General features: G+C 38.2%; 6 protein-coding genes across 7 annotated transcripts in view; 3 read left to right on the top strand and 3 right to left on the bottom strand.

The window, feature by feature from the left end:
- The first annotated feature begins 4,224 nt into the window (after nucleotides 1–4,224).
- LOC120633161 (RNA exonuclease 4-like) lies at nucleotides 4,225–6,407 on the top strand. Its single transcript, XM_039903290.1, has 2 exons — nucleotides 4,225–4,749; nucleotides 5,810–6,407. Exons 1-2 carry the CDS (start codon nucleotides 4,414–4,416, stop codon nucleotides 5,951–5,953), a joined length of 480 nt encoding a protein of 159 aa, XP_039759224.1. The 5' UTR covers nucleotides 4,225–4,413; the 3' UTR covers nucleotides 5,954–6,407.
- A 245-nt stretch (nucleotides 6,408–6,652) lies between these two features.
- On the top strand, nucleotides 6,653–9,030 carry LOC120633279 (protein ALP1-like). 2 transcript variants are annotated; one of them, XM_039903458.1, is made up of 3 exons: nucleotides 6,653–7,066; nucleotides 7,908–8,306; nucleotides 8,478–9,030. In XM_039903458.1, the coding sequence occupies exons 1-3, from the start codon at nucleotides 6,777–6,779 to the stop codon at nucleotides 8,788–8,790; spliced, it is 1,002 nt and encodes a 333-aa protein (XP_039759392.1). In that variant the 5' UTR covers nucleotides 6,653–6,776; the 3' UTR covers nucleotides 8,791–9,030. The 2 variants fall into 2 exon arrangements, with proteins under 2 accessions (XP_039759392.1, XP_039759391.1); XM_039903457.1 differs by having other exon boundaries at nucleotides 7,908–9,030.
- LOC120633280 lies at nucleotides 7,057–9,221 on the bottom strand. The gene is made up of 2 exons (XM_039903459.1): nucleotides 9,026–9,221; nucleotides 7,057–7,775 (listed from the first exon to the last, which is right to left on the bottom strand). The coding sequence occupies exons 1-2, from the start codon at nucleotides 9,195–9,197 to the stop codon at nucleotides 7,081–7,083; spliced, it is 867 nt and encodes a 288-aa protein (XP_039759393.1). The 5' UTR covers nucleotides 9,198–9,221; the 3' UTR covers nucleotides 7,057–7,080.
- Nucleotides 9,222–10,104: 883 nt separating this feature from the next.
- Nucleotides 10,105–12,331, top strand: LOC120633339. Its single transcript, XM_039903530.1, has 2 exons — nucleotides 10,105–10,561; nucleotides 11,602–12,331. Exons 1-2 carry the CDS (start codon nucleotides 10,384–10,386, stop codon nucleotides 12,297–12,299), a joined length of 876 nt encoding a protein of 291 aa, XP_039759464.1. The 5' UTR covers nucleotides 10,105–10,383; the 3' UTR covers nucleotides 12,300–12,331.
- Nucleotides 10,563–12,773, bottom strand: LOC120633337 (protein ALP1-like). Its single transcript, XM_039903529.1, has 2 exons — nucleotides 12,389–12,773; nucleotides 10,563–11,514 (listed from the first exon to the last, which is right to left on the bottom strand). Exons 1-2 carry the CDS (start codon nucleotides 12,670–12,672, stop codon nucleotides 10,608–10,610), a joined length of 1,191 nt encoding a protein of 396 aa, XP_039759463.1. The 5' UTR covers nucleotides 12,673–12,773; the 3' UTR covers nucleotides 10,563–10,607.
- A 2,468-nt stretch (nucleotides 12,774–15,241) lies between these two features.
- Nucleotides 15,242–21,994, bottom strand: part of LOC120633136 (centromere-associated protein E-like) — a 30,555-nt gene continuing 23,802 nt past the window's right edge. Inside the window, exons 17-21 of the mRNA XM_039903255.1 lie at nucleotides 20,175–20,268; nucleotides 18,147–18,364; nucleotides 17,355–17,474; nucleotides 16,157–16,273; nucleotides 15,242–15,370 (exon numbers count right to left, since the gene is read on the bottom strand). Of these exons, the coding sequence (XP_039759189.1) occupies nucleotides 15,323–15,370; nucleotides 16,157–16,273; nucleotides 17,355–17,474; nucleotides 18,147–18,364; nucleotides 20,175–20,268 (597 nt within the window). The 3' untranslated portion in view covers nucleotides 15,242–15,322. The remainder of the gene's footprint in view (nucleotides 15,371–16,156; nucleotides 16,274–17,354; nucleotides 17,475–18,146; nucleotides 18,365–20,174; nucleotides 20,269–21,994) is intronic.

The raw sequence follows: 21,994 nt of genomic DNA, 5'->3' as shown, positions 1-21,994 counted from the left end.
TGTTTGATAGATATTATCGTTGCTATAAACAATTGACACCACATTCACTTTTCACTGCACTTCATCCTTGCCGAAAACATGTAAATGTATTATTGTATAGAAGCTGTCCACGCGACCGCATCGCTCACTCAAGTAGGAAAGAGACAGATGTCGAACGCGGATGCCGACTGTGCCTCTTTGTCGCTCGTTCCACGCTCTCGCTTGCACTTCAAGCCTTGAATGGAACGCCTCAGAGCGAGGTAACGCCACATACGTCATGTTTTATCGTGACTTCAGCCGGCTCCATCGAATTATAAGACGTTGTCACGTCAAAAGTAATGTTGTCCGACTACGCAATTATTGTCGATATTCCTACTATCAATACACCCCGAAAATCGATAGAAAGTCGATAGAAAAAATACAGCGATGGCATAAAATGTGGTGATAACATTGATAATGCAATATTATTGATAGTATCTATAGAATTATAATAAATCAACAGCGCAGATACTCAACGCTGTAGATACCAACGATAGTGTCGATACTATCTATTGTCGTCGCGTAAGATTACTGTCGAGATTGTTCAAAATTAACTACTATCGATAGCCCAATACCGGGGAAGACTAGTATTGGACGATATTTTATGAACTATCGAAGGTATCCATTTTCAAGTCATTAGCCTATAATAGTCCTAAATATTTTCCCACAATAACCACGCTAAGCGTACGGGTTGGTGATCGCAGTAGAAGGTATTAGTAGCATAGAGGACGCGGGCTGTCCAGACTCCGTCAGATTAGTCGCCTCGTACGACATCCTCGACAAGACAGGTGGCGACAACTGTGATCTGTCGTCACAACACGGCAAAACAGTTCGCAGGGCGAGGCAAAAGGAGAGGTCAATAATGTTATTGCCTACCAATTAATATGACTACGAGATAGTATCGATAAAATCTACACTACTCCATATTTCCAACAATGTTTATAGGTACTATTGCCAAAGTATCAATAGTGGCCAACAAACTCATAATACTAAGTAGCCAAATAAGTCGAGCAACAGCCATGTTAATATTGGTGTACATCTAGCTATATCTATTGACGAACATGCACAATTTTGTACATTTTGTAAGTAATGTTTGGTGCTATAGTGGTTTTGTGGTGTACTTCTATAAATAAATAAGTTCAAACAATTTTAGTTTTATTTTATTATGGTGTAAAGGATTTATTTAAGTGTCGCATAGGGCACTCTGCTCAATAGTCCCAGACGAAGGGACATCAGTGTCTACCTTCGACCCTGGGAAGACAGCCGCTTTCTAAATGCTAAAGCAACCTCACAGCGACGGACCTACATGAGGTCGGAAATCATTCTTCCCGGGAAGAGCTACTAGCATTTTGCAAAGGGAGGCACCGGTGCGTTCCTTGAGAGATCCCGGAGCCTCCCAATATGTACTGAGGCTGGCTACCGAAGGGGTTTTAGTTGGTAGAAATCACCACATAACGCGAATTCTCCTGCAGAGAATCGGGTATCTTTTAAGAAGATTTCCCCGCCGTCAACAAAAAAAAAGGGCAGTTTGCGTAACTTTGCGTAAAACCTGTAGAGGACGGGTGGAAACTAAGGAAGATTTTCGTATTCCTTTTTAAGTTTGTTACCGAAATATAAAAAAGGATCATGGTAAAAACATTAAAGTAAGGTCATTACCGGTCCACTGCAGGGCACGGGTCTCCTCTCAGTGAAAAGGGTTTAGGGTTAATTTCACACACCTTTGAGAACATCATGGAGAATTCTCAGACATGCAGGTTTCCTCACGGTGTTTTCCTTCACCGTTAATGCAAGATGTGTGATGTGTTATGTTTATGATGAATGTTAAGTGGACACGTATATGTTGATATATTGATAAGTCGATATCTCGCTATTTATTATTTTTACGGTGCATTTATTGATTGTTAAATAAAGTGTAGAAAATGTATCAAATAAGATCTATTTGCAATAAATAAATAGGTATACTACGACAATACACACGTTGCCATCTAGACTCAAAGTAAGCGTAGCTTGTGTTATGGGTACTAAGATAACTGATGAATATTTTTTATGAATAATATACACAAATGCTTATAATATACAGATAAACACCTAGACACTGAAAACGTTCATGTTCGTCACACAAACATTTTCCAGCTGTGGGAATCGAACCCACGGCCTTGGACTCACAAAGCAGGGTCTCTGCCCACTGCGCCAATTGGCTGTCAAACCGCCCTAGCAATAGCAACACCGTTGTGGTAGCTGACAAACCGCTTCAATTTAGAGTAGGTATAACCGCCTACGCATATTAGTAGCACCTTAAAATCTGTAATAGGTAAGAATTATATCCGTTATCAGATCACAGTCATAAAGAAATACATATTCTGTATTAATAAATAATCTCTATACTATACTAATACATCTGATTTATGAAAGCAAAGTTTTAAAAAATACTGTTAATAAACTCTGCATACCTACTACCTAGGTATAAAAAAAGAATATTAGTAGTGTGCACCTCAGGGTATATAAGCGGATGCCCCGGACTCCGTCGGTATAGAATTCCTGATATCCCGGGAGCTTGACATGATCCTCGGTGTTACCTATGCACGTCTCTAGAAAGAAATCTAGGTACCTACCGGCAAATTTCAATTTCCTTCGAATCAATTCAATAGTTTAGGTATGCGGTAGATTGCTATACGGTACGATGGAAGGTTGTTAATGGAATGTGTTTATCCCGTATGCTGCTGTCCTAATTTTACCATCTTAAGTCATCCCTCTCTTTTCCTTTTTCAACTTATAATATCATATTTAATACCGGTTATCATGCTTTTTGGTCTATCCCTTTTAACGTGCTTGTGGCGACATTTTCTTGCAAGCGGTGATTGTTTGCGATCATAACACTTACCTCTAAAATACTATGATTATAACTATTATACGTATGTAATTTATCTCTAACTGCGAAACTGTTTATTTTCGGGGTCTTCCCCGAATTCCTCGACGCAGGCACCACCACTACGTATCAATAGTAATAGTACCTATACTATATACATTAGTATAACAGCGAAATTTAGTTTATGATAAGGGGCTTTCCCGAAGTTCTCGTACCTAACCTAGCTGTGGTAGTTACTCAATGTTTGATAACTGGCTATTCGCCCCAGTATTACTATCCTCTTTGCAATAGGCAATTTCAAAGCAATGAAAATACAAACCCTATCTCAAAATTGGAATCACACAATTACAATTCCAGAACAACCTAATTAAATAAGTGACAAAAATTATTTCAACAACCGTTTGGCTATGTCAATATAATAATACGTTTTTATTATATTGTTTTTAAATGATCACTATAAATATTTTGGCTTATTTTTATTGCAACGCAACACAACTTTAAAGTTACATCATCCTTTAAGCGTAGGTAGCTACGTAGCCCCCAGTACGCAACTTCCGCTCACACTTGAGCGTTTTTTTATTATGTCATGCCCGGGATAGTGTTCTGTATTTCATTGCCACTTTCGGCAGATTTTACGTGTTGCCTGCACAAAAAAACTAAACAAAAAATTTGACAAAAATACCAAAAATTGCATTTTTGCCTTCTATTGCTTATTCATAAGGTCTCCCAGTTATATTTTTTCGAAAATCCTTAATAAACAGACAAGGCTAGTCTAGGATTTGATTATATAGGTAGATAGAAATAAAGGTAACTTTTTGTTAATGCTGCGTAGGTATGATCACGGCTCGGCTTTATTACTTGCTCATTGAAAGAATGCGTTCCTGAGGAATCATGATATAACTTTAATAAAAACAACCATCGCGCTGCGCGCACTGACCACTGCGGGACTAACTAAAGCAACTAACGAATAACGATACATCATTTCTTTAACGATTTTAATTTTATAGCATATACACTAGAGACCTAGTGTGGTCAGAAATGAAAAAAATAGTTCTGTTTACAATATATTATTTTTTAGTTCCAAGCAAGGAACAGACATGACGTCTAGATTCCTAGTCTATAAAGGCACAGAGAAATTCGTTAAAAACTACGGGTAAAGTGGATACGAAGTTTGGTTTCATTAAGTTTTATTTTATGATGTATATTCTGGTAACACTATTCATAAGGCAGGTCTTTCTAGTTTATGGTAGGGGAATACCCTTAAATCATCAAACTACATCAAAATGGTGGAATCAATAAAGGTACTATCAATATCAAACATAGGATGAACTTTCATAAGCCGTTACGTGCTTGGCCTCGCAATAACTCGGAGCGCGCGCGCTTTCCTAATAATATTGTCTATGGTTGGTGATTCCACGTTATGATACTATATAAACAAATTCGTTCGAACTATTAAACTAAAATTAGTCGAATTTCGCCCCGCTTTCTCATCTCTATCGAAGTACAAGAATTCTATAGAAGTAATCGAAATGGTTAAATACGCAATTGACTGTGAAATGGTTGCGAGTGGAAACCGTAGTATTTTGGCAAGGGTCTCCGTGGTTAATGAATATGGAGGCGTTATTCTAGATGAATACGCGAAGCCTACAGCACCCGTGACTGACTATAGGTCGTGCGTCTCTGGCGTTAAACGTAGAGATTTGGAAAACGCGAGCGACTTCTCGGCAGTGCAGCGCAAGGTACTGGCATTGATCAATGGGTCAATCTTGATCGGCCACTCGCTGCATTTTGATCTTGACGCTCTGCAGTTGACCCATCCAGAGCACAATCGACGCGACTTGGCCAAATACGAGCCATTTAAAAGGGTGAGTTTACGCTAATAGTAGTGTTTTTTGGGGGTCAGACCTCTTCCGGGGAACTACCGCCATGCTTATTTCTGGCGCTAAGCAGCATTATGATGGATACAGGGCGGCAAGTTGCTGGACGTATTCCTTGCATTCCCTGCGACTTCTGTGAGGTTGCCATCGCCTACAAGCATGTAGGAGATGGTTTTCAAATCTTAACTAGCTGATTGCGCTAGGAATTAGGTATGTATATAGTTTTTTGAGCAGCATGGCTTCGCGGTGTACAGCAAGACGTGATCTCTGCGGGAAAGGGTGTTTGAACGCCACGTGGCAACTAATCTACCTTTATGTTACTTTAGTTTCCTTCATAAACTGGAAACTGGTTTCTTTGTTAAACTTTCCTTTAACAGGTTAGGATGTGGTTAACTATATCGATCGAATAATCTTGCTGTAGGTTAGGATGAGTTTGCCTGGATGATGCTTTATTCACTCTTGTATTGTAATAGTCACAATAAACATACAGAAACCGATATTGAATCATAAACAACCCACCCTACTTTAGAATGGTTTCTCCAACAAACTGTTAGTCACTTCATACCATTTAGAACAAGACTGTAATTATTTTATGTTCTAAGCGTTCACCATAAAATGTGAAAATGGGAAAGTTTGTGAACAACATTCCGCGGTGTAAAGTGAGACGTGCGCGGGGCATTTAATAATTTAGGGACACAATGTAATGCATATATTAATGGCTGAATTAGGAAAAGATAACTAAGCTATCTGTAATGTGTTTGTGGTGTTTATAATAAATAGTAAGGTCAACCCATAGTTAATACACCTGTTAATGTTGTCGTTGTTACTAGAGCAAGTTAAAAAATTGTAACTCTAGGCTATTAGGCATTGAAAATTACTAAAAGAAACTATATTTATCTAACAATTATTACCAGCCCGAATCGGGACTCGAACCCAGGGCCACGAGATCCGTAGTACAACATTAACATATAACATCTCTAGAGACCAACACTGCATTTGCTTATAACCTTTAATATTACTTTAATTCATAGGTATTCTTTATTTTCAGTTAAATAACGGGCAACCGCCGTCGCTACAATTCCTGGCGAAACGTTATCTGGGAAGAAACATACAAGTTGACAAACACGACTCTGTGGAAGACGCAAAGGCTTGCATGGACATCTATCGGCAAGTCTCAAGTCAATGGAGATAACTTAAAGACTACTAAATACCTACTTTCATCATCGTCATCATAATTTCAACCAATTATAGAGTACCACAAACCACGGTCCTGGGCCGCTTGCCTCTAGCGGCTCCCAGCGACTAGTCTAATGTCGACTGTCAACCTCGTTCGGGGCCGACCTACGCTGCGTTTACTGGTGCGGGGTCGCTATTCCAGCACCTTAAGACCCCAACGTCCATCGGTTCTCAGCTATGAGCCATTGCCATTTCCTACTTCAATAAGAACATCACAATTGGGCACAATTTCAGTAGGAATTACTTATGTTATCACTTATCCAGTGTGTTATTTTTTCATATGGAGGAGCTATCTTTAAGGTTACCCACATAATAATTTTGACCTTATTATTATTATACTTATTAAAAGTATAATAATAATAATACAAATGTCTGCTAATTTATTCAGTACAATAAATTTTTCTAGCTTACTTTTTTTTTCTTTATTTCCATAAGTTACCCACCCTCCTTGACTGCAATCTCACCTGGTGGTAAGTGATGATGCAGTCTAAGATTGTAGCGGGTTAACGTGTTCGGGGGTAGCCATACCCCTAATCTGTTTGTACGCGACATCGCACCGGAACACTAAATCGCTTCGCGGCATGTCTTTGTATGGTGGTAACTACCCACGGCCAAAACCTCCCACCAGACAATGTTGATATAACTGAGCAAATTAAGAGCTAGTTCAGACATGGCGGATTCCGCGCGGATGCAAATCGCGCGGTTCTAAACGCAAGTGTTCAGACAGGCGCGGATGTACATGCGGAGTGCCGTTATTCGCATAGGGTGACAGTCCAATCATGGAAGTCGAAGAAGCAATATGTGTGTACTTGTTGCTCCGTAAAAAAGAAAGAAAGAAGAAACGGCAGTATTGGGTGCATCCAATATTACGCGATCGGTTTACTCATGGTCAGTTTCAGACTTTATATCCAAAATTAAGAAGTTTTGAACCAAAATTCTTCAATTATTTGAGAATGTCGATAAATTCATTTGATGAATTATTAGAAATGATGAGTAAACAAATTGAATCTAATGATACCCATATGAGGTCAAGCGTGTCCCCAGAAGAAAAACTCGTGATCACATTAAGGTAAGATATTTATTTTATACGTCAGAATATATATTTTGTACTATAGAAGACTGTGAATCGTCAGTGCTATTGCATGATAAAGGCGATGGAGACTCTCCTGGTACTATTGTAGAATATCCAGTGAAATATCCTTGTGGGTTTGAATATTGTTGGTTTTGCCAAAATACTGCATTAGGCGTGTTTTGCTGGCTCGTGATATGAATAGGCGATGGTAATTTCTGCCCTTTCTGTATTACCTGGAGCAATTCAATTTTAGTAGCCAATCGTTTATTTTCTGGAACTTTCTTTAACTCTTTATACAATGACATGCAAAAAAGTTTATCATCATCATCTTGCTTTGACATACTTTCTTGTATTTGTCTTTGTATTTTATCTCTTGATTCAATACTATTTTCTAATATGTTAGCCAATCGCTCTTCTGAAGTAATTTTAGTTTTCTTCCTTTTATTGGGTACCGGTTGTATTTCACGTGCATTTACAAAATTATCTAGCTTTTGGTCAATGTTCCGAATTTCTTCATTTTTGGCTTCATCTATGTTTGTGATAGTTTCTTTGTTTTCTATCGTCTTCTGAAGAAAAGAAAGCCGGTCGAAATACATGTATTTTGAACCTTTACATGCACCAGAACCAGAAGGAATTGATTTGCCTTTCTTGAATTCCTTATTATAAGCATCACGGATGTTCTTCCATTTTTTTTGTAATGATACACCTGGAACAGAAATCACTATCTTTAACAAATATAAATACAGTAGCGGTTAGGTAATTCAAGACACTCATTATGCTTTAACTAGCGGACCCGGCAGACTTTCAAAACGATACAGATTAATATTTTATTTTTCAGATATCTGGGTACTGGTTGTTCCTTTGGAGAACTACATTACAACTTTCGTCTTGGCAAATCTACAATCACAGGAATTGTCCGTGAAGTATGTGAAACTCTGTGGGAAAAAGTCACAAAAAACGTCATGCCTGAACCCAGCGAAGATATATGGAAGAAAATAGCTAAAGATTTTGAAAAATATGCAAATTTTCCCAATTGCATAGGCGCCATAGATGGCAAGCATATAAGGATTACAAAACCCAAAGATTCGGGTTCTTTGTATTATAATTACAAAACTTTTTTTTCCATAGTACTGTTGGCACTTTGTGATAGTAACTATTGTTTTACTTTCATAGATATCGGATCTTACGGAAAAAGTAGTGATTCTGCAATTTTTAAAAATTCAGCATTTTATAAAAGGTTAATAGAAAAGTCATTACACATACCAAAACCTAAACCAATATCTGAAACAGATCCTAAACCATTGCCATACGTCATAGTTGGCGATGAAGCGTTTGGTTTATCCGAAAATGTAATGCGACCCTATGCAGGTAAAGGGCTATCATATGAAAAAAAAATATTTAATTACAGGTTATCAAGAGCTCGACGTTTTATTGAATGCACTTTCGGAATTCTGGCAAACAAGTGGCGCATTTTTCATAGGCCTATAAACGTGAATATAGACTTTGCCGAAGACATAATAAAGGCCTGTTGCGTGCTACACAATTTTGTTAGAACTAGAGATGGTATACAGTATGAAGATACTTTACATACTGCGCCAATGAGTAATCTTATTACATTACATGCAGGAAGGGGTACACCATCATCATTAAACATTAGAGACAAATATGCTAATTACTTTGTGAATGAGGGTCGTGTAGAATGGCAAGACACGAAAATATGAAATTAAAATTGTTACAGTTCGCGCCAAATAACTAAACTCAAGATGGCGCGTCGCGTTGGTGGGTTGTACATATTACAGTTAATAGCTATACGTTACTGTGGTAACGTGATAGTTTTCCCGCGCTCGTTACGTACCGCCAAACAACGTTATACACATTTCAGTTATTTGGGGTGGACTGTCTATTACAAAACATGTAAACTACCCTGGTAAAATGTATAATTAAATGTCTACTGACCAAAAAGAACCTTCTTTTCCAAAGAATCCTCATTTTCTCCAAAAATCTCCACCAGCTCCTGCCAAGCTCCGTTTTTAATCGTTTTGTTAGAATATTCTGCACATTGGATGTTCCACAAAGCAGGTCTTTTTTCCACCTCATCGATGAATAGCTCGGTGTCGAAGCGATCCATTGTCACCGTCCGATACGCGCGGCTTCCGCGGAGCAACTGAACGCCCTCTAGGTACGTCAAGTAAATAAAACCGAGCGGCGACCGCGCGAATTCATTTTCTCGGTTGAGCCGCGCGGATTGTCAATCCGTGCGGACAGGTATGAACGATTTGTAAGGCGCTAATGTAATTAGGATCCGCGCGGTTCAACCGCGCGATTTGCATCCGCGCGGAATCCGCCATGTCTGAACTAGCTCTTAGTCTTTTATTTCTTGCAAGAAGCCTTACTTTAAAATTCAAATTCAAAAATTCTGTAATAAGCGTTCATACAGGTAGGTAATATTCATTATTACGAGATGACATTATGATTACGTAGGTAGTCCTTAATACTATAATAGGTAGTTTCTATAAGCTTACGTTTAATACAAACTTTGGACTTTTCCAGAGTCATCTTTAAGATATCAACTAGGATATCTTAGAGATGCCTCTGGAATTTATATAACATCTCTAAGATATAAACTACCAGAGTTTATTGTAAAATTGTACCTATACAATTTCCTTTTTCATGTATAAAAGTCCCTTAAATAAATAGATTAAAAAAAAACTAAACTAAACAGCGCTACCCCCCCGCTAAACAGGTTACCAGGTCACCAATTACAGACATGACATTTACGCCTCAGGTCAATGGACACGGGGGCCGACGTTGTAGGACGTTCTCCTTACATGCCCTGCGAAGTGTTGCCTCGTTTGTAGGCCGTCAATAATTACTATAAAAAAAATAAAGTATAGGTAGTCGGTACGCTATCGCCTTCTAATACGAATGCTTGCCTTCTCATACTAATTGGTGTACGCAGTGGTTTCGACCAGGGTAGGCATAAAGCAAGAAGATAGTGTAAAGTAGAAAAATCCTCTTCCTATTCTAGTTAGGCCGGGTTCCCACTATGCCGGACCGGCAGATCTCCCGGTCCGGTAAAATTGCCGGAAGGCCTAGTGGCGGTACAAATTGTATGAAGCTATTCACATGATCCCGAGTCTGGCTTTTTCGCCGAGCCCGGCATTTTTACCGAGCGTTTTGTCACTACAAAATGCCGGCAAAATCACCGGACCGGAATAATGTGAACCAGTTCGACCCGCGTTCCCCGCCCCGCCCCGCCCGTTCTCCCCGCACTTCATTCGGCTCGCATTTTCTGAGTAAAGTAGACGTGTAGCATGAGCGACATACAAATAGAAACTTTAATTACGCTTGTCCAAGAGAGACCTGTTCTGTGGGACAAGACCGAAGATGTCTATAAAGACAAAAACTTAAAGTTAGCAGCATGGCGTGAAGTATGTTTAATACTGAAACCAAACTTCGATGAACTGGAAGAAAAAGAAAGAAAACAGTACGGTGAGTTTTTTAAATATTTTTATTGATAAAAATGCATTCACAAATTTTAATTTATAGCTGCTGCCTGCCACGGAACGGAACCAATATCCGAAACAAAATAATTAGTAAATGCTGTTCGTATAGCATTGGCATTAGGGCCACCTCGAGTCGACCCATTTCGATCCACGGGTCTCGTTTCTTGTTCTTGTCCATTTTCTATATTTTGGTAACTTTCAAAATTTATACCGTCTTTTTCTCTAACAAAATTATGTAAGACTGTACAAGCTTTAATTACTTTAATTGCTGTGTCTACGTTCAGATCTATAGGCCGATGGAGTATTCGCCACTTATTTGCTAGAATACCAAAAGCGCACTCAACGTACCTTCGTGCTCGACTTAATCTATAGTTAAAAATCTTTTTATCATTATTCAAATGTGTACCTCCATATGGACGTAGGAGATTAGGTGTTAAAGCAAAGCCTTCATCGCCAACTAGTATAAACGGTAATTCCTCGTGCATGTTTGTATGAAGTGGTCGAGGCTTTGGTACATTTAAAGTACCATCATTGATTTTTTTCCAAAATATACTATCCTTTAATATAGTGGAATCGCATTCCTTGCCATACGAGCCCACACTGATAAAAATAAATCGGTACTCTGAATCGACAATTGCCATTAATACAAAAGAATAATATTCCTTGTAATTAAAGAACATAGAACCACTCTTGGCTGGCTTCAAAATTCTAATATGTTTGCCATCTACTGCTCCAATACAGTGAGGAAAGTTGGCTTTTCTTTCGAATCTTAAAGCGATGTCCTCCCATTCTCTCTCAGTATCAGGCAGCTTAAGAAAATCTGTCTGTAGGCTTTCCCAAATGACGTTGCTCATTTCTTTTATTATTTTACTTATTGTCGAAACGCCTACTCTGTATGAGTAATGTATTTCTTTGAATGAACATCCTGAAGCTAAATATCTGAAAAAAGTATATTTTGTTACTACATATTACATTATATGTCACCAATAAATAAATTCAATTCTGATATTTTTTTATTTATTTCAGGAAAACTGGTTTCAACTAAATGGAATAATATACGAGATTCATGGCTTAAGACGGTGAAAAAACAAAAAGATGAGTCTAAATCTGGATCTTCGGCCAAAAAGACACGAAATTATTTATATCACGAGCAATTAATGTTTTTGAAAAAGGTCTCCGAACCTCGACCGCCTCATGAGTCGGGTTCAAAAAAAGCAAGAACCGAGACTGAAGTAGGCATGGAATCAGATTTTCGTTCATCTTTAATTAAAGATAAAAGAACAATTGATAATAAAGAAGTAAATGAGAAGATGTCAAAGTTTTTGGATTCCAGAATGAACCCAGAAAAAGAAAACCATCATCTTTCTTTTTTCAAAGGCATTATACCAGTCTTGAACACTTTAACTATCGAAGAGACTTTAGAATTTCAAGCCAGCGTCCTGACAATGTTGCAAAAAATTAAAAGTAGGAATTATGAGAGAGAGAATTACGGACATTGGCGTCATTATAATCAGATGACCGGACCAGATCAGTATACTCGCTCTGGATACTACACACATCCTAATCAACAGGCGACACCTACGCAAGATCAACACTCTGGATACTCTACAACACCTATACCATCAACTTCTTCCCAAATTCCAGTGAATCCAGTTTCGCCAACAGCATCTACTCATTCCATATACTCCCAAGAGTCAGAATATTTAGATTTTGAAGGGTTTTAAATTTGAGTACAAATAAATACTTAAGTGACTAATTTGCATTTTTAATTAATAATTATTTATTGTCAAAAGAACACACACACACACTTTACCTTAAACAAATGGCCAATCTTTGTTCTGGGCAAATACATTCTCTAAAACTTGTATTTCGTACTCTTATGCCTGGTGAAAGTCGTCCCAGTAAATCGTCAAAAGTGGTTGTTGTCATTCGAAAATAATTGAAGAACTTTGATCCGTCACTTCTAAGTTCACCCATCAATGTTTCAAATGTCCCTAGTGTAAATCTTTCCCGTAAAATAGGATGTACCCAATACTTTCTTCTTTTATTTTGCCTTCTGTACCACCACCACCACAACACAACAATTTCGTCGTCCATTGTGGGCACAGGTCCAAATTCAACTGAGGTGCTTTAAATGTGAACACTCTGTCCGGTGTCCGGTTTCCGGCAGATCTGCCGGTCCGGCATAGTGGGAACCCGGCCTTAGGCATATGAAAAATATCGGATAGGCAGTGCTTTTGTGCAAGTATGATGTGCACGCTACTGTGTATACTCAACCGTTCCAGATTAGCTGGAACACAGGAAACTTGCCAGCAGATAAGCTTGTTTCGAGAACTGAATAACCAAACACTTATGTATAATTCAACGAAATACTTGTGCGTGGGAATTTAAGTAAAAGTCCGAAGGTTGTTCTTACTGATAGACATACAATGGATATATCTATGCTTTAGACAGAAATCGAAGACCTCCCTGGCGCAGCGGTGAGCTCTGTGAATTTAGGTCGGTCTCGGGTTCGATTCCCCGCAGGGGCAATTTGGGAATTTATAAATTCTGAATTTTCACTGGTCTGTTCTGGTCGGCTTTGGCCTTGGCTAGTTACCATCCTACCGACTAAGACGTGCCGCTAAGCGATTTAGTGTTCCGGTGCGATGACGCCTAGACACTTATTAGGGGAATGACATACCATACTCCACGCTTCCACCTTAGACTGCATCACTTACCACCAGGTGAGAATGCAGTCAAGGGCGTTACTTATAGTTGAATAAAAAAAAATTTAAAATATGTAAGAGTCATCCAGGGAAATGATAATCATCATCATGCACTCATTACCGGTCCACTCCAGGTCTCCTTTCAAAATGAGAAGGGTGTATAGGCCGTAGTCTACTTGGCTGGCAAAGGGCCGATTAAAATATTTCACACGCCGCGCCGTTGAGAAATTTAATCCCTCCGTGAAAAATTTAAAGAAATAGGTATCCTTACGGTAGCCTCACAATATATTTATAACAATATAGTATTCGTAAGACAACATATTAGTATTTATAAATACTACACATCTCACACAAGATAGAAAAAGGAATTTTAAAATGTAAATTGTTGATATTGGAAAAGAGCCGCAGAGTTTCTTGCCGGCTTCTTCGCGGTAGAATCTGCCTTCCAAACCGGTGGTAGAGTCACTACATACAGACAGACTTGACGTTTCAAAAGTGCTTATATTAGGCCTACTTGAAATAATTGAATTTGAAATTATTATTTTTTGAGAACATTATGGAGAAATCTTAGGCACGCCGGTTTCCTAACAATGTTTTCCTTTAACGTTAAAGCAAGTGATATTGAAATTGCTTATAGTCGTAAAAAAGTAAAAGGCCCGTTTTGACATTTGTCATCGCGACGTAACTAGTTATGAACCATAAGACTCGGTACTCGATACTCACGATAAATCAATTCAAGTTTGTATCATTACTTGATTGATATGATTATGTTTTGTAAAGTGTTCGTTCGTTCAAAGTATTCCTTTAACTTCACAACCAATTCGCGTGACTGGCTGTTGATTATACGTCCACTTTTCAACATGTTGAAACAGAGTTCGTACTATATAACAACAAACACAAAAATCGAGTCAAATCACTATGTTTAAATCAATATCCAAAGTAGAAGAGCAAAAGTTAACGTAATAGTAAACAGTATATATCAAACTTAAACGAGCGCACAGTTAACTTTACAAGATGGGGAACGAAAAACTGCGCGCGGGGACGCTTCAGTCATGTGCCGCTTGGTCAGATACATCAACTCAGACTCATTATTTAGAACCCAGTGTCGTCAATTCAAAATTTATTTGCGGCTTTGAGAACCAAGCGCGGCGGCTTTCGATATTCAGTAAAAAAATGGTTACAACTCTAGAATAAAAAAAAAAAAGACTGAGAACGTAACTGTTTTCGAAACGTTTCGCAACAATTATAAATTGCATGCTACTATAAAGTAAGCGCAAAGAGAATACTCGCGATATTTTCTTTCATATTATTTAACGTCCCAAAAAAATTTACGTATTTTATAAAACACTGTGTGTAACTGATTTTTATTTTATTGTTTCCTTCAGTTTTGTTCCAAGTTACATTCTATGGTCTTGCATAAATGTCAAAACGGGCCTAAAATTTTTACATTTTCATAAATTTTTACGACTATAGACATTTAAAATTTATACAAATGATTTTTTTTTTTTTTTTTAATTTTTTAATATATTTGTTTTATATAATTGCTAAAATTCATATCGCACGTAACTCCGAAAAGTCAGTGGTGCCGGGAATCGAAATCAAGCCGAAGCCGCGCTCACTAGGCTTCATCACCTTAGGGAAATTATAATAAAGTGGCAACCGCATAAACGCAGAGTAATGGGATTCTGTGTGTATTCTGGCTTCCTTTAAGCCGGCGAGTCCCACATACCCCTCTACGCAGCTTCGGGTACCCTGTTCCTGGAGGGGGTATCATAAGCGTATTTTTCATCCCTTATACCTTTTTTCACGAAAAGAGGTCGACAAATTCATACATAAAACTAAATCGGTAAATAAATAACAGATGTACGATGCAAATGATTACAGAAACCCCTTTTTTTGAAGACGGTTAATAAAATGCGATTCGAATGCATTTTTCACCCTTAAATAAAACTCTGATCTAAGTAATAAATTAATAAAATGTATTAATCGACCAAATAAAAGCTTCAATACTAAGTAGGCTGGTGGATGCAGACTGCGGGTTACTTCTTTCTGAATATATTGCTTAATCTTCTACTGCGCGGTGTACCCTGTTAAAACAAAAACATTTTATTTTGATTTTTCTTCTTTATAAAAGGTATAGATTTATAAAGTTAACCGATTAGGGTTATGACAGATGACTACCAAATTTTCTAACAGGTTAGCCAGTGACCACCAGGCGAGATTAATAATATAATAATAAATTTTATTTCATTAACAATTTCATTCATAACTTAATTATTACGCTGAGATCTCCTTCTAAGCATATAAAATACTTGTACCAGGAGGTCTCGCTCTTCTATAACAAAATGTGTACACACATTGAGCTAATTTTCCTAATTCACCTGTATATTATTCAAATTTTTTTTCCTTTTTTTTTATGCTTGCATGCAAACTTGTGGAGTGTGTGTGTATGTTTGTGAGTGTGTGCTTATGTAATAGTTATTATTTATTTATTAATTTTACTTATTATTTATTCTTTGAATTATTATTTATTTATTAAATTGACTTATGTAAAAATACTTTTAAATCAATTTGAATGGGTTCTCTAGTAGAGATTTCTCGTTTTCGTAGGCTTTCGTTTCTTCGTAGGTTTTTGTTTCCAACCATTGAGCCTTTGGAGATTGCAACAAGGGCTAACTTGTAGTGGAATAAAAAAAAACAAAACAAAGACTCAGTAACAACTTTAAACTTAATGTGTTTACAGATATAAACACCCGGACACTGAAAAACATTTAATTTCATCAAACATTTTCCAGTTGTAGTAATCGAACCCACAGCCTTCGACTTGGAAAGCAGGGTCGCTGCCCGCTGCGCCAATCGACCGTCAAACTTACTTCAGTGGTGTCATTCTTGGCGGAGCGGAAAAGCGAGCGGATTCTGGACGGCGTGCTAGTCTTGCGGGAAGCGGACGGGTCGACTTCGATGCGTAAAGATTCACGTAGTTCGGAATCCTGTGCACAAAGGAAATAACTACATTAGTATTAATGGTTTAAAAAATGTTAAGTTTTTTATAGACCCTGTTAGCAGCCCTTGATTGCAATTACACCTGATGGTTTGTTTTATATATACTTAATAATTGATGGAAGGACGGAAGCGGTGATAGCCGGACTTCAACTTCATTTTAACGTAGGGCGTTTCAAGCAATCAAAATATCACTTGCTTCAACGGTCAAGAAAAACATCGCGAGGAAACCTACTTGCCCGAGAGTTCTCCATACTGTTCTCAAAGGTATGTTAAGTCCACCAAACCGCACTGGGCCAGCGTGGTGGGTTACGGAATTAACCCCTCTTCAATGTGGGAGGAGACCCGTGCCCTGTAGTGGGCCATTAATGGGTTGATATAATTATGATGATGAATGCAAAAGTTTTAACAATGTGTTAAAACACATTTTATAAATCGTGGTTACTGTACAATTGATAAATTTCTTAACGACAAGGCTGCTTGGAAGCAGGTTCAGATCTCATCCCCCACAAGAAAGAAAATTTTTAAGTTTGCAAACTGTAAAATGATGTTCGTGAAGAGCACTCTGCAGAGTCACAATATATATATTACTAGCGTACCCAGCCCGCTTCGCCGGGCTAGATTTTGCTTTTATTTTATTTAAACAATAAACTTTTATCATTAATTTTTTAATTTAAGTCTCATAATATATTAAATCATTTATTTCTCTCCGTATTCATTCTCTTCTATTCTCTACTCGAGCGGGTGAAGTTCATCATCTACACCCATGTACACCCAACAATAGAATATCATCATAGTAAATAAAAGCTGTATTTGACAGTTCAATAGGAGTGCTCCCATCGTCACCAAACTTTACAGGATTACTCGCCAGGTCAATCCGGAGATTCCCTGAAAGTTTCATTGAAATCGGTCCAGCCGTTTCGGAGCCTATACGGAACATACCCACACACTTTCTCTTTTATATATATATATATATATATATAGAACATTGTGAAGCTACCGTAAGTATACCTTTTTCTTCAATTTTTCACGCAGGAATGCCTGCTTTAATAAAAATCAATATGAATTTACCGTGGCAGACAGTCGCCCAGCTTGCTTGCTAGGGGTGGGCGGTCCTGGCTTCTTGTAGGCGATAATCCCAACCTCTTTCCTTTGTCTCCCACCGAGCGACATACTCGTGCTACCGGCACACTGAAATAAACAAAACAATGCCTTTAAATAACATCAATATCCTTAATCCTATAACATTATGACAACCTTTCTGGCGCAGTGGTTTTTTTTATTACACTAAGTTAGCCCTTAACAGCAATCTCACCTGGTGGTAAGTGATGATGCAGTCTAAGATGGTAGAGCGTGCTATCCTGTTAGGGAGTATGGTATTTTTTTAAGTTTTGTAAGTTGCGCGGGTCCGCTAGTTTGATGGTGCGGGACTGAAACAGTTATTGTGCGCCCGCCGCCGCGCCTCGTTACGCGCACTTGGCGTAGGTATTTCTTACATGCACCGCATTAACATTGTTTTCAATAACATTTGCCTATTTCATTTTTTTTTGTTTTTTTAACCGATAAAGAGAGTGGTGGACAAAATAGATTTTTATAATTAATTGCCGTAAAAAGAAATTTGTTTGACGTTTACAATTATTATTTTTAATAAATTTATGAATTTCTAACAGAGTAATAGGGATTTTATTATATTTCTATATTATTCGTTCTTATTTTATATGTCGTATTAGCGTCATAAATTTCATCGATTTGTCATGCCCATCGTACTTTCGATAACTGGTAGTGGAATAAAAATTAAAAAAAAAAACAAAGTTTGTTTCTTTTTTATTTAAACTCGTGCTCGTGACGGCTGTAAGTTCTCACCTTAATGTCCTCTTCTTGTATGGCGGGCGCGAATTGCGTCTCGGCAGGGTAGGAGCTTTTCAGGTGCGGTGGGCACAGGGAGTTCCTGTACCGTAGTTCCGAGATTCGCTGCCCGGGCGGGACCGCACTCTCACGGCGCGGCGTGACTGCCAGCTCCCGCAGACAGCGATTGTCAAACACCTCACCCTCCTCGTCCGACATGTGTAAGCCGCGACCTTCTGTTTTATATCATAAGTTAAAGGAGGAGGGTTGATAAGGGCCTTTTTAGCGCATCGGCTGCTCGATTTGATATAATTTGATTTAACAGTATACTATTAAAGGAGAATGCCGGACGTAGTATGGGATTTGGTTTCACATAATACTTGTAAGGTGCCTTCATGGAATTTATATCAATTAATAGGGTTTAATAATTACAGTACATTACCAAAAACATTAAATTCTAGTTCACCGGATTTCAGAGTTACAAGCAAATGAAGTACGTGAATTAAGGTTATCTTAGACTCATGCGATTATTGTACCTACCTATTGATGGTACTGTTCAAAATATGTATTTTTCGTTTTTCATTGTTTTAACGTACACATGTGACCTACCTCTTTTGATTTTTTTTGATAATATATAATAAATAAATAAATGTACTACGACAATACACACATAGCTATCTAGCCCCAAAGTAAGCGTAGCTTGTGTTATGGGTACTGAGATAGCTGATGAATATTTTTTTATGAATATAATACACATAAATACTTATAATATACAGATGAACACCCAGACACCGAAAAACATTCATGTTCATCACACAAACACTCTACAGTTGTGGGAATCGAACCCACGGCCTTGGACTCAGAAAGCGGGGTCGCTGCCCACTGCGCCACTCGGCCGTCATTTCGTTTTTTTTTATGTAAATATAAACAATAAGACGGAAATAAAAGAAGCACTAATTTATTCGCTTCGGCTTCGGATTTTAGAGGTTTTTATTTAAAAATAAAACCTTAATTTTCGATACCAATTTGATTGAGGCACCAAACGAAACCGTGTTCCGGCATTCTCCTTTATTTATTTAACAATATATTTTATTAACATGGAGAGGGAATAGACTAGAGGTTAGGACTTCGGCTTCACCAGCAACTATTCCTAACTTTCTAAGTTAAGTGCGCTTTTAGTTAAAATATCCCTTGCTACAACAGTGAAGGAATACATCGTGAGGAAACCTGCAAGCCTAAGAGTTCTCCATAATATTCTCAAAGGCGTGTGGAGTCCACCCGACTGGGCTAGCCTGTTGGACCACGGCCCAAAACCCTTCTCATGGTGGGATGGTGGGGGGAGACCCGTGTCTGTAGTGAGCCGGCAATGGGTTAATATGATGATGTCGATTATAATCCTACATTGTAACAAACAAGAAAATTATAATTTTGTTAATAACTCATGCATGTAGCATGTAAGCAGTCTAACACAATTTCCTAATTTCTGTGGTTTGGTTTACTGATAGGCTCCGGCTGTGCTGTTAAAGTGCGGCCAAATTTTCCGCAGGCGAAATGTAAACAATCAATGACAGGTCAATGATTTTAAACTAAGATTTTCGCGGTTAATCAACATTTCTTAAATAAGTTCAACGAGTGCATATCGATATTTCGACCCAGTTGCAAAAAAGACAAAAGACAAATATTGTGGTATGTACCCGTTGAACTATACTTAAGCAATGACAGGTCGTTCACCTAGTAAAGGGGTGAATAACATTTTAATCTTTTATAAATATTAATTTTAGTTTTCCATAAAAACAAAAAAAATATGTTTTAACTACTAAAATAACCTAACCTAATCTACAAAGTTAAGGAACCGTAATCTCTTTTTTAACTGATAAATTGACCGCACCTTACTTATTCCGGTAAGCCGCGAAGAAACCGATCAGGGGTATGGATTAAGTTAGGGTAGTGAAGGGTCACATGAAAAAAAAAAAAAAAAAAAAGTGTAGTCAAGGGCGAACTTGTAATAGAATAAAAAAAGTCAGAAAATAATATCATTAGACTCACCTTTCGTGTTATTATTAGTGTTGACGGGCAGCGAGCGTAGGGAGTGTGTGTCGGAGGGACGTCCGCGCTCCCTTTGCGGAGGGACTAGGCCTGACTGAAATATAACTATAATTATATCACGATGACCTTTAGACGTGCGGTGTGGTGACGGCAGATCAGAATACAGTTATCACCAACCCTGCTCTTCCCTCGGGTTATGTACGAGGCGACTTAGGGAATACAACGCAGAACGGACTACATCGTCCTCTGTACATCCATCAGTTCTCCGAGCTATGTGCTGCGCCCATTGCCACTTCTAAGCTTTTGCATATTTTTAAAAGGCCTTTTATAACGAAGTTCGACGATCATTCTGGCAACTTGAACTTAGGATACAGCAGCTCTGTAAAGTGGCGGAGTTCTTTCATCCCTGCAGGTACTTCAGCCAGGATGTTCTCCTTAACCACGCGACTTTCGCTTTGTATCTCATTTATTAAGTTGGTAGAACTGATTCTTCTATCTGACAGCGGAGAACGATTAGCAGAGTCCTCTGTGCTACTACTACCGCCTACTGCGATAACTAACTCGTCCGCCCAGCGTGATGATTACGGGCAAACCCTCCAGTTGAGGATGTCTTTAGTCCAGCAGTGGACTGCTATAGACTATTGATGACGATGACCTTATCAGCCCGGCTAGACATGGGCAGGAGACAATTATATCCCCGGGGAAAGGATATAAATTTATCTTCTCCCACAGCTTTATAAACTCTCAGAGCACTGGCGCACATGTGGATAAAATATCCAAATACTATATGTGTATTAATAAACGGGGGTAAACTTCTCCTATTCCATGTTCCAGTGATTACGCAGGTGGACACGTTAATTATATCCCTTGCCAGGGGATGTAATCGGGGGATATAATTTTTATCTCCCGCCCGTGCTAGCCCTGCTGAGATTATATTTCGTGATTAAATCAAAAGAGATTTGTAGAAGAACCATTTAATTGTGCCGGTCCTAAGGGAAGGGTTTCAAAATTTTAAATTAATTTATTTTAAGTAGGCCTAATTTTAGCACTTTTGCAACGTCAAGTATGTCTGTTTGTTACCCTGGTTCGGAAGGCAGATTCTACAGAGAAGAAGCCGGCGAGAAACTCAGCAGTTGTTCTTTTCCAACATCATCAATTTACATTTTAACATTCACTTTTCTATCTTGTGAGAGATGAAAGCGAAGACGGATGCTTCCAAGCAACCTTGTCATTAAGAAATTCATTAATTGTATAGTAACCTCGCTGTAATAAATGTATTTTAACATATTCTTTAAACTCATGCATTGGTAGGTCCAAAATCACCTTAGGAATCATATTATAAAAGCGTATACTCAATCCCACAAATGACTTCTGACCTTTCGCAGACAATATGCAGTTGACACTAATTTACGACCATGTCTTGTAAGTCGCCTGTTCCCTTACAAATACTATATTATTATGAATTAATAAATTTGCCCATAATCATCACGCTGACGTAGACGGTGAGCGCAGTAGATGGTAATCTTTTTTTTTTTTTTTTTACTACGACAATACACACATCGCCATCTAGCCCCAAAGTAAGCGTAACTTGTGTTACTAAGATAGCTGATGAACATTTTTTAACGTACAGATAAACACCCAGACACTGAAAAAGTTCACCACACAAACATTTACCAGCTGTGGGAATCGAAACCACAGCCTTGGAATCAGAAAGCAGCGTCGCTGCCCACTGCGCTAACCGGCTGTCTAATCTTTATACTCCACACCTTAACAATTATTAATTGTAAAGTCCGGTTTCGGAGCAAAACGTGCTTAGAAAG

This window comes from Pararge aegeria, chromosome 21, assembly GCF_905163445.1.
Source record: "Pararge aegeria chromosome 21, ilParAegt1.1, whole genome shotgun sequence".
NCBI lineage: Eukaryota > Metazoa > Arthropoda > Insecta > Lepidoptera > Nymphalidae > Pararge > Pararge aegeria.
The sequence above is the reverse complement of the archived record's forward strand: the minus strand, read 5'-3'. Positions and strand labels throughout refer to the sequence as shown.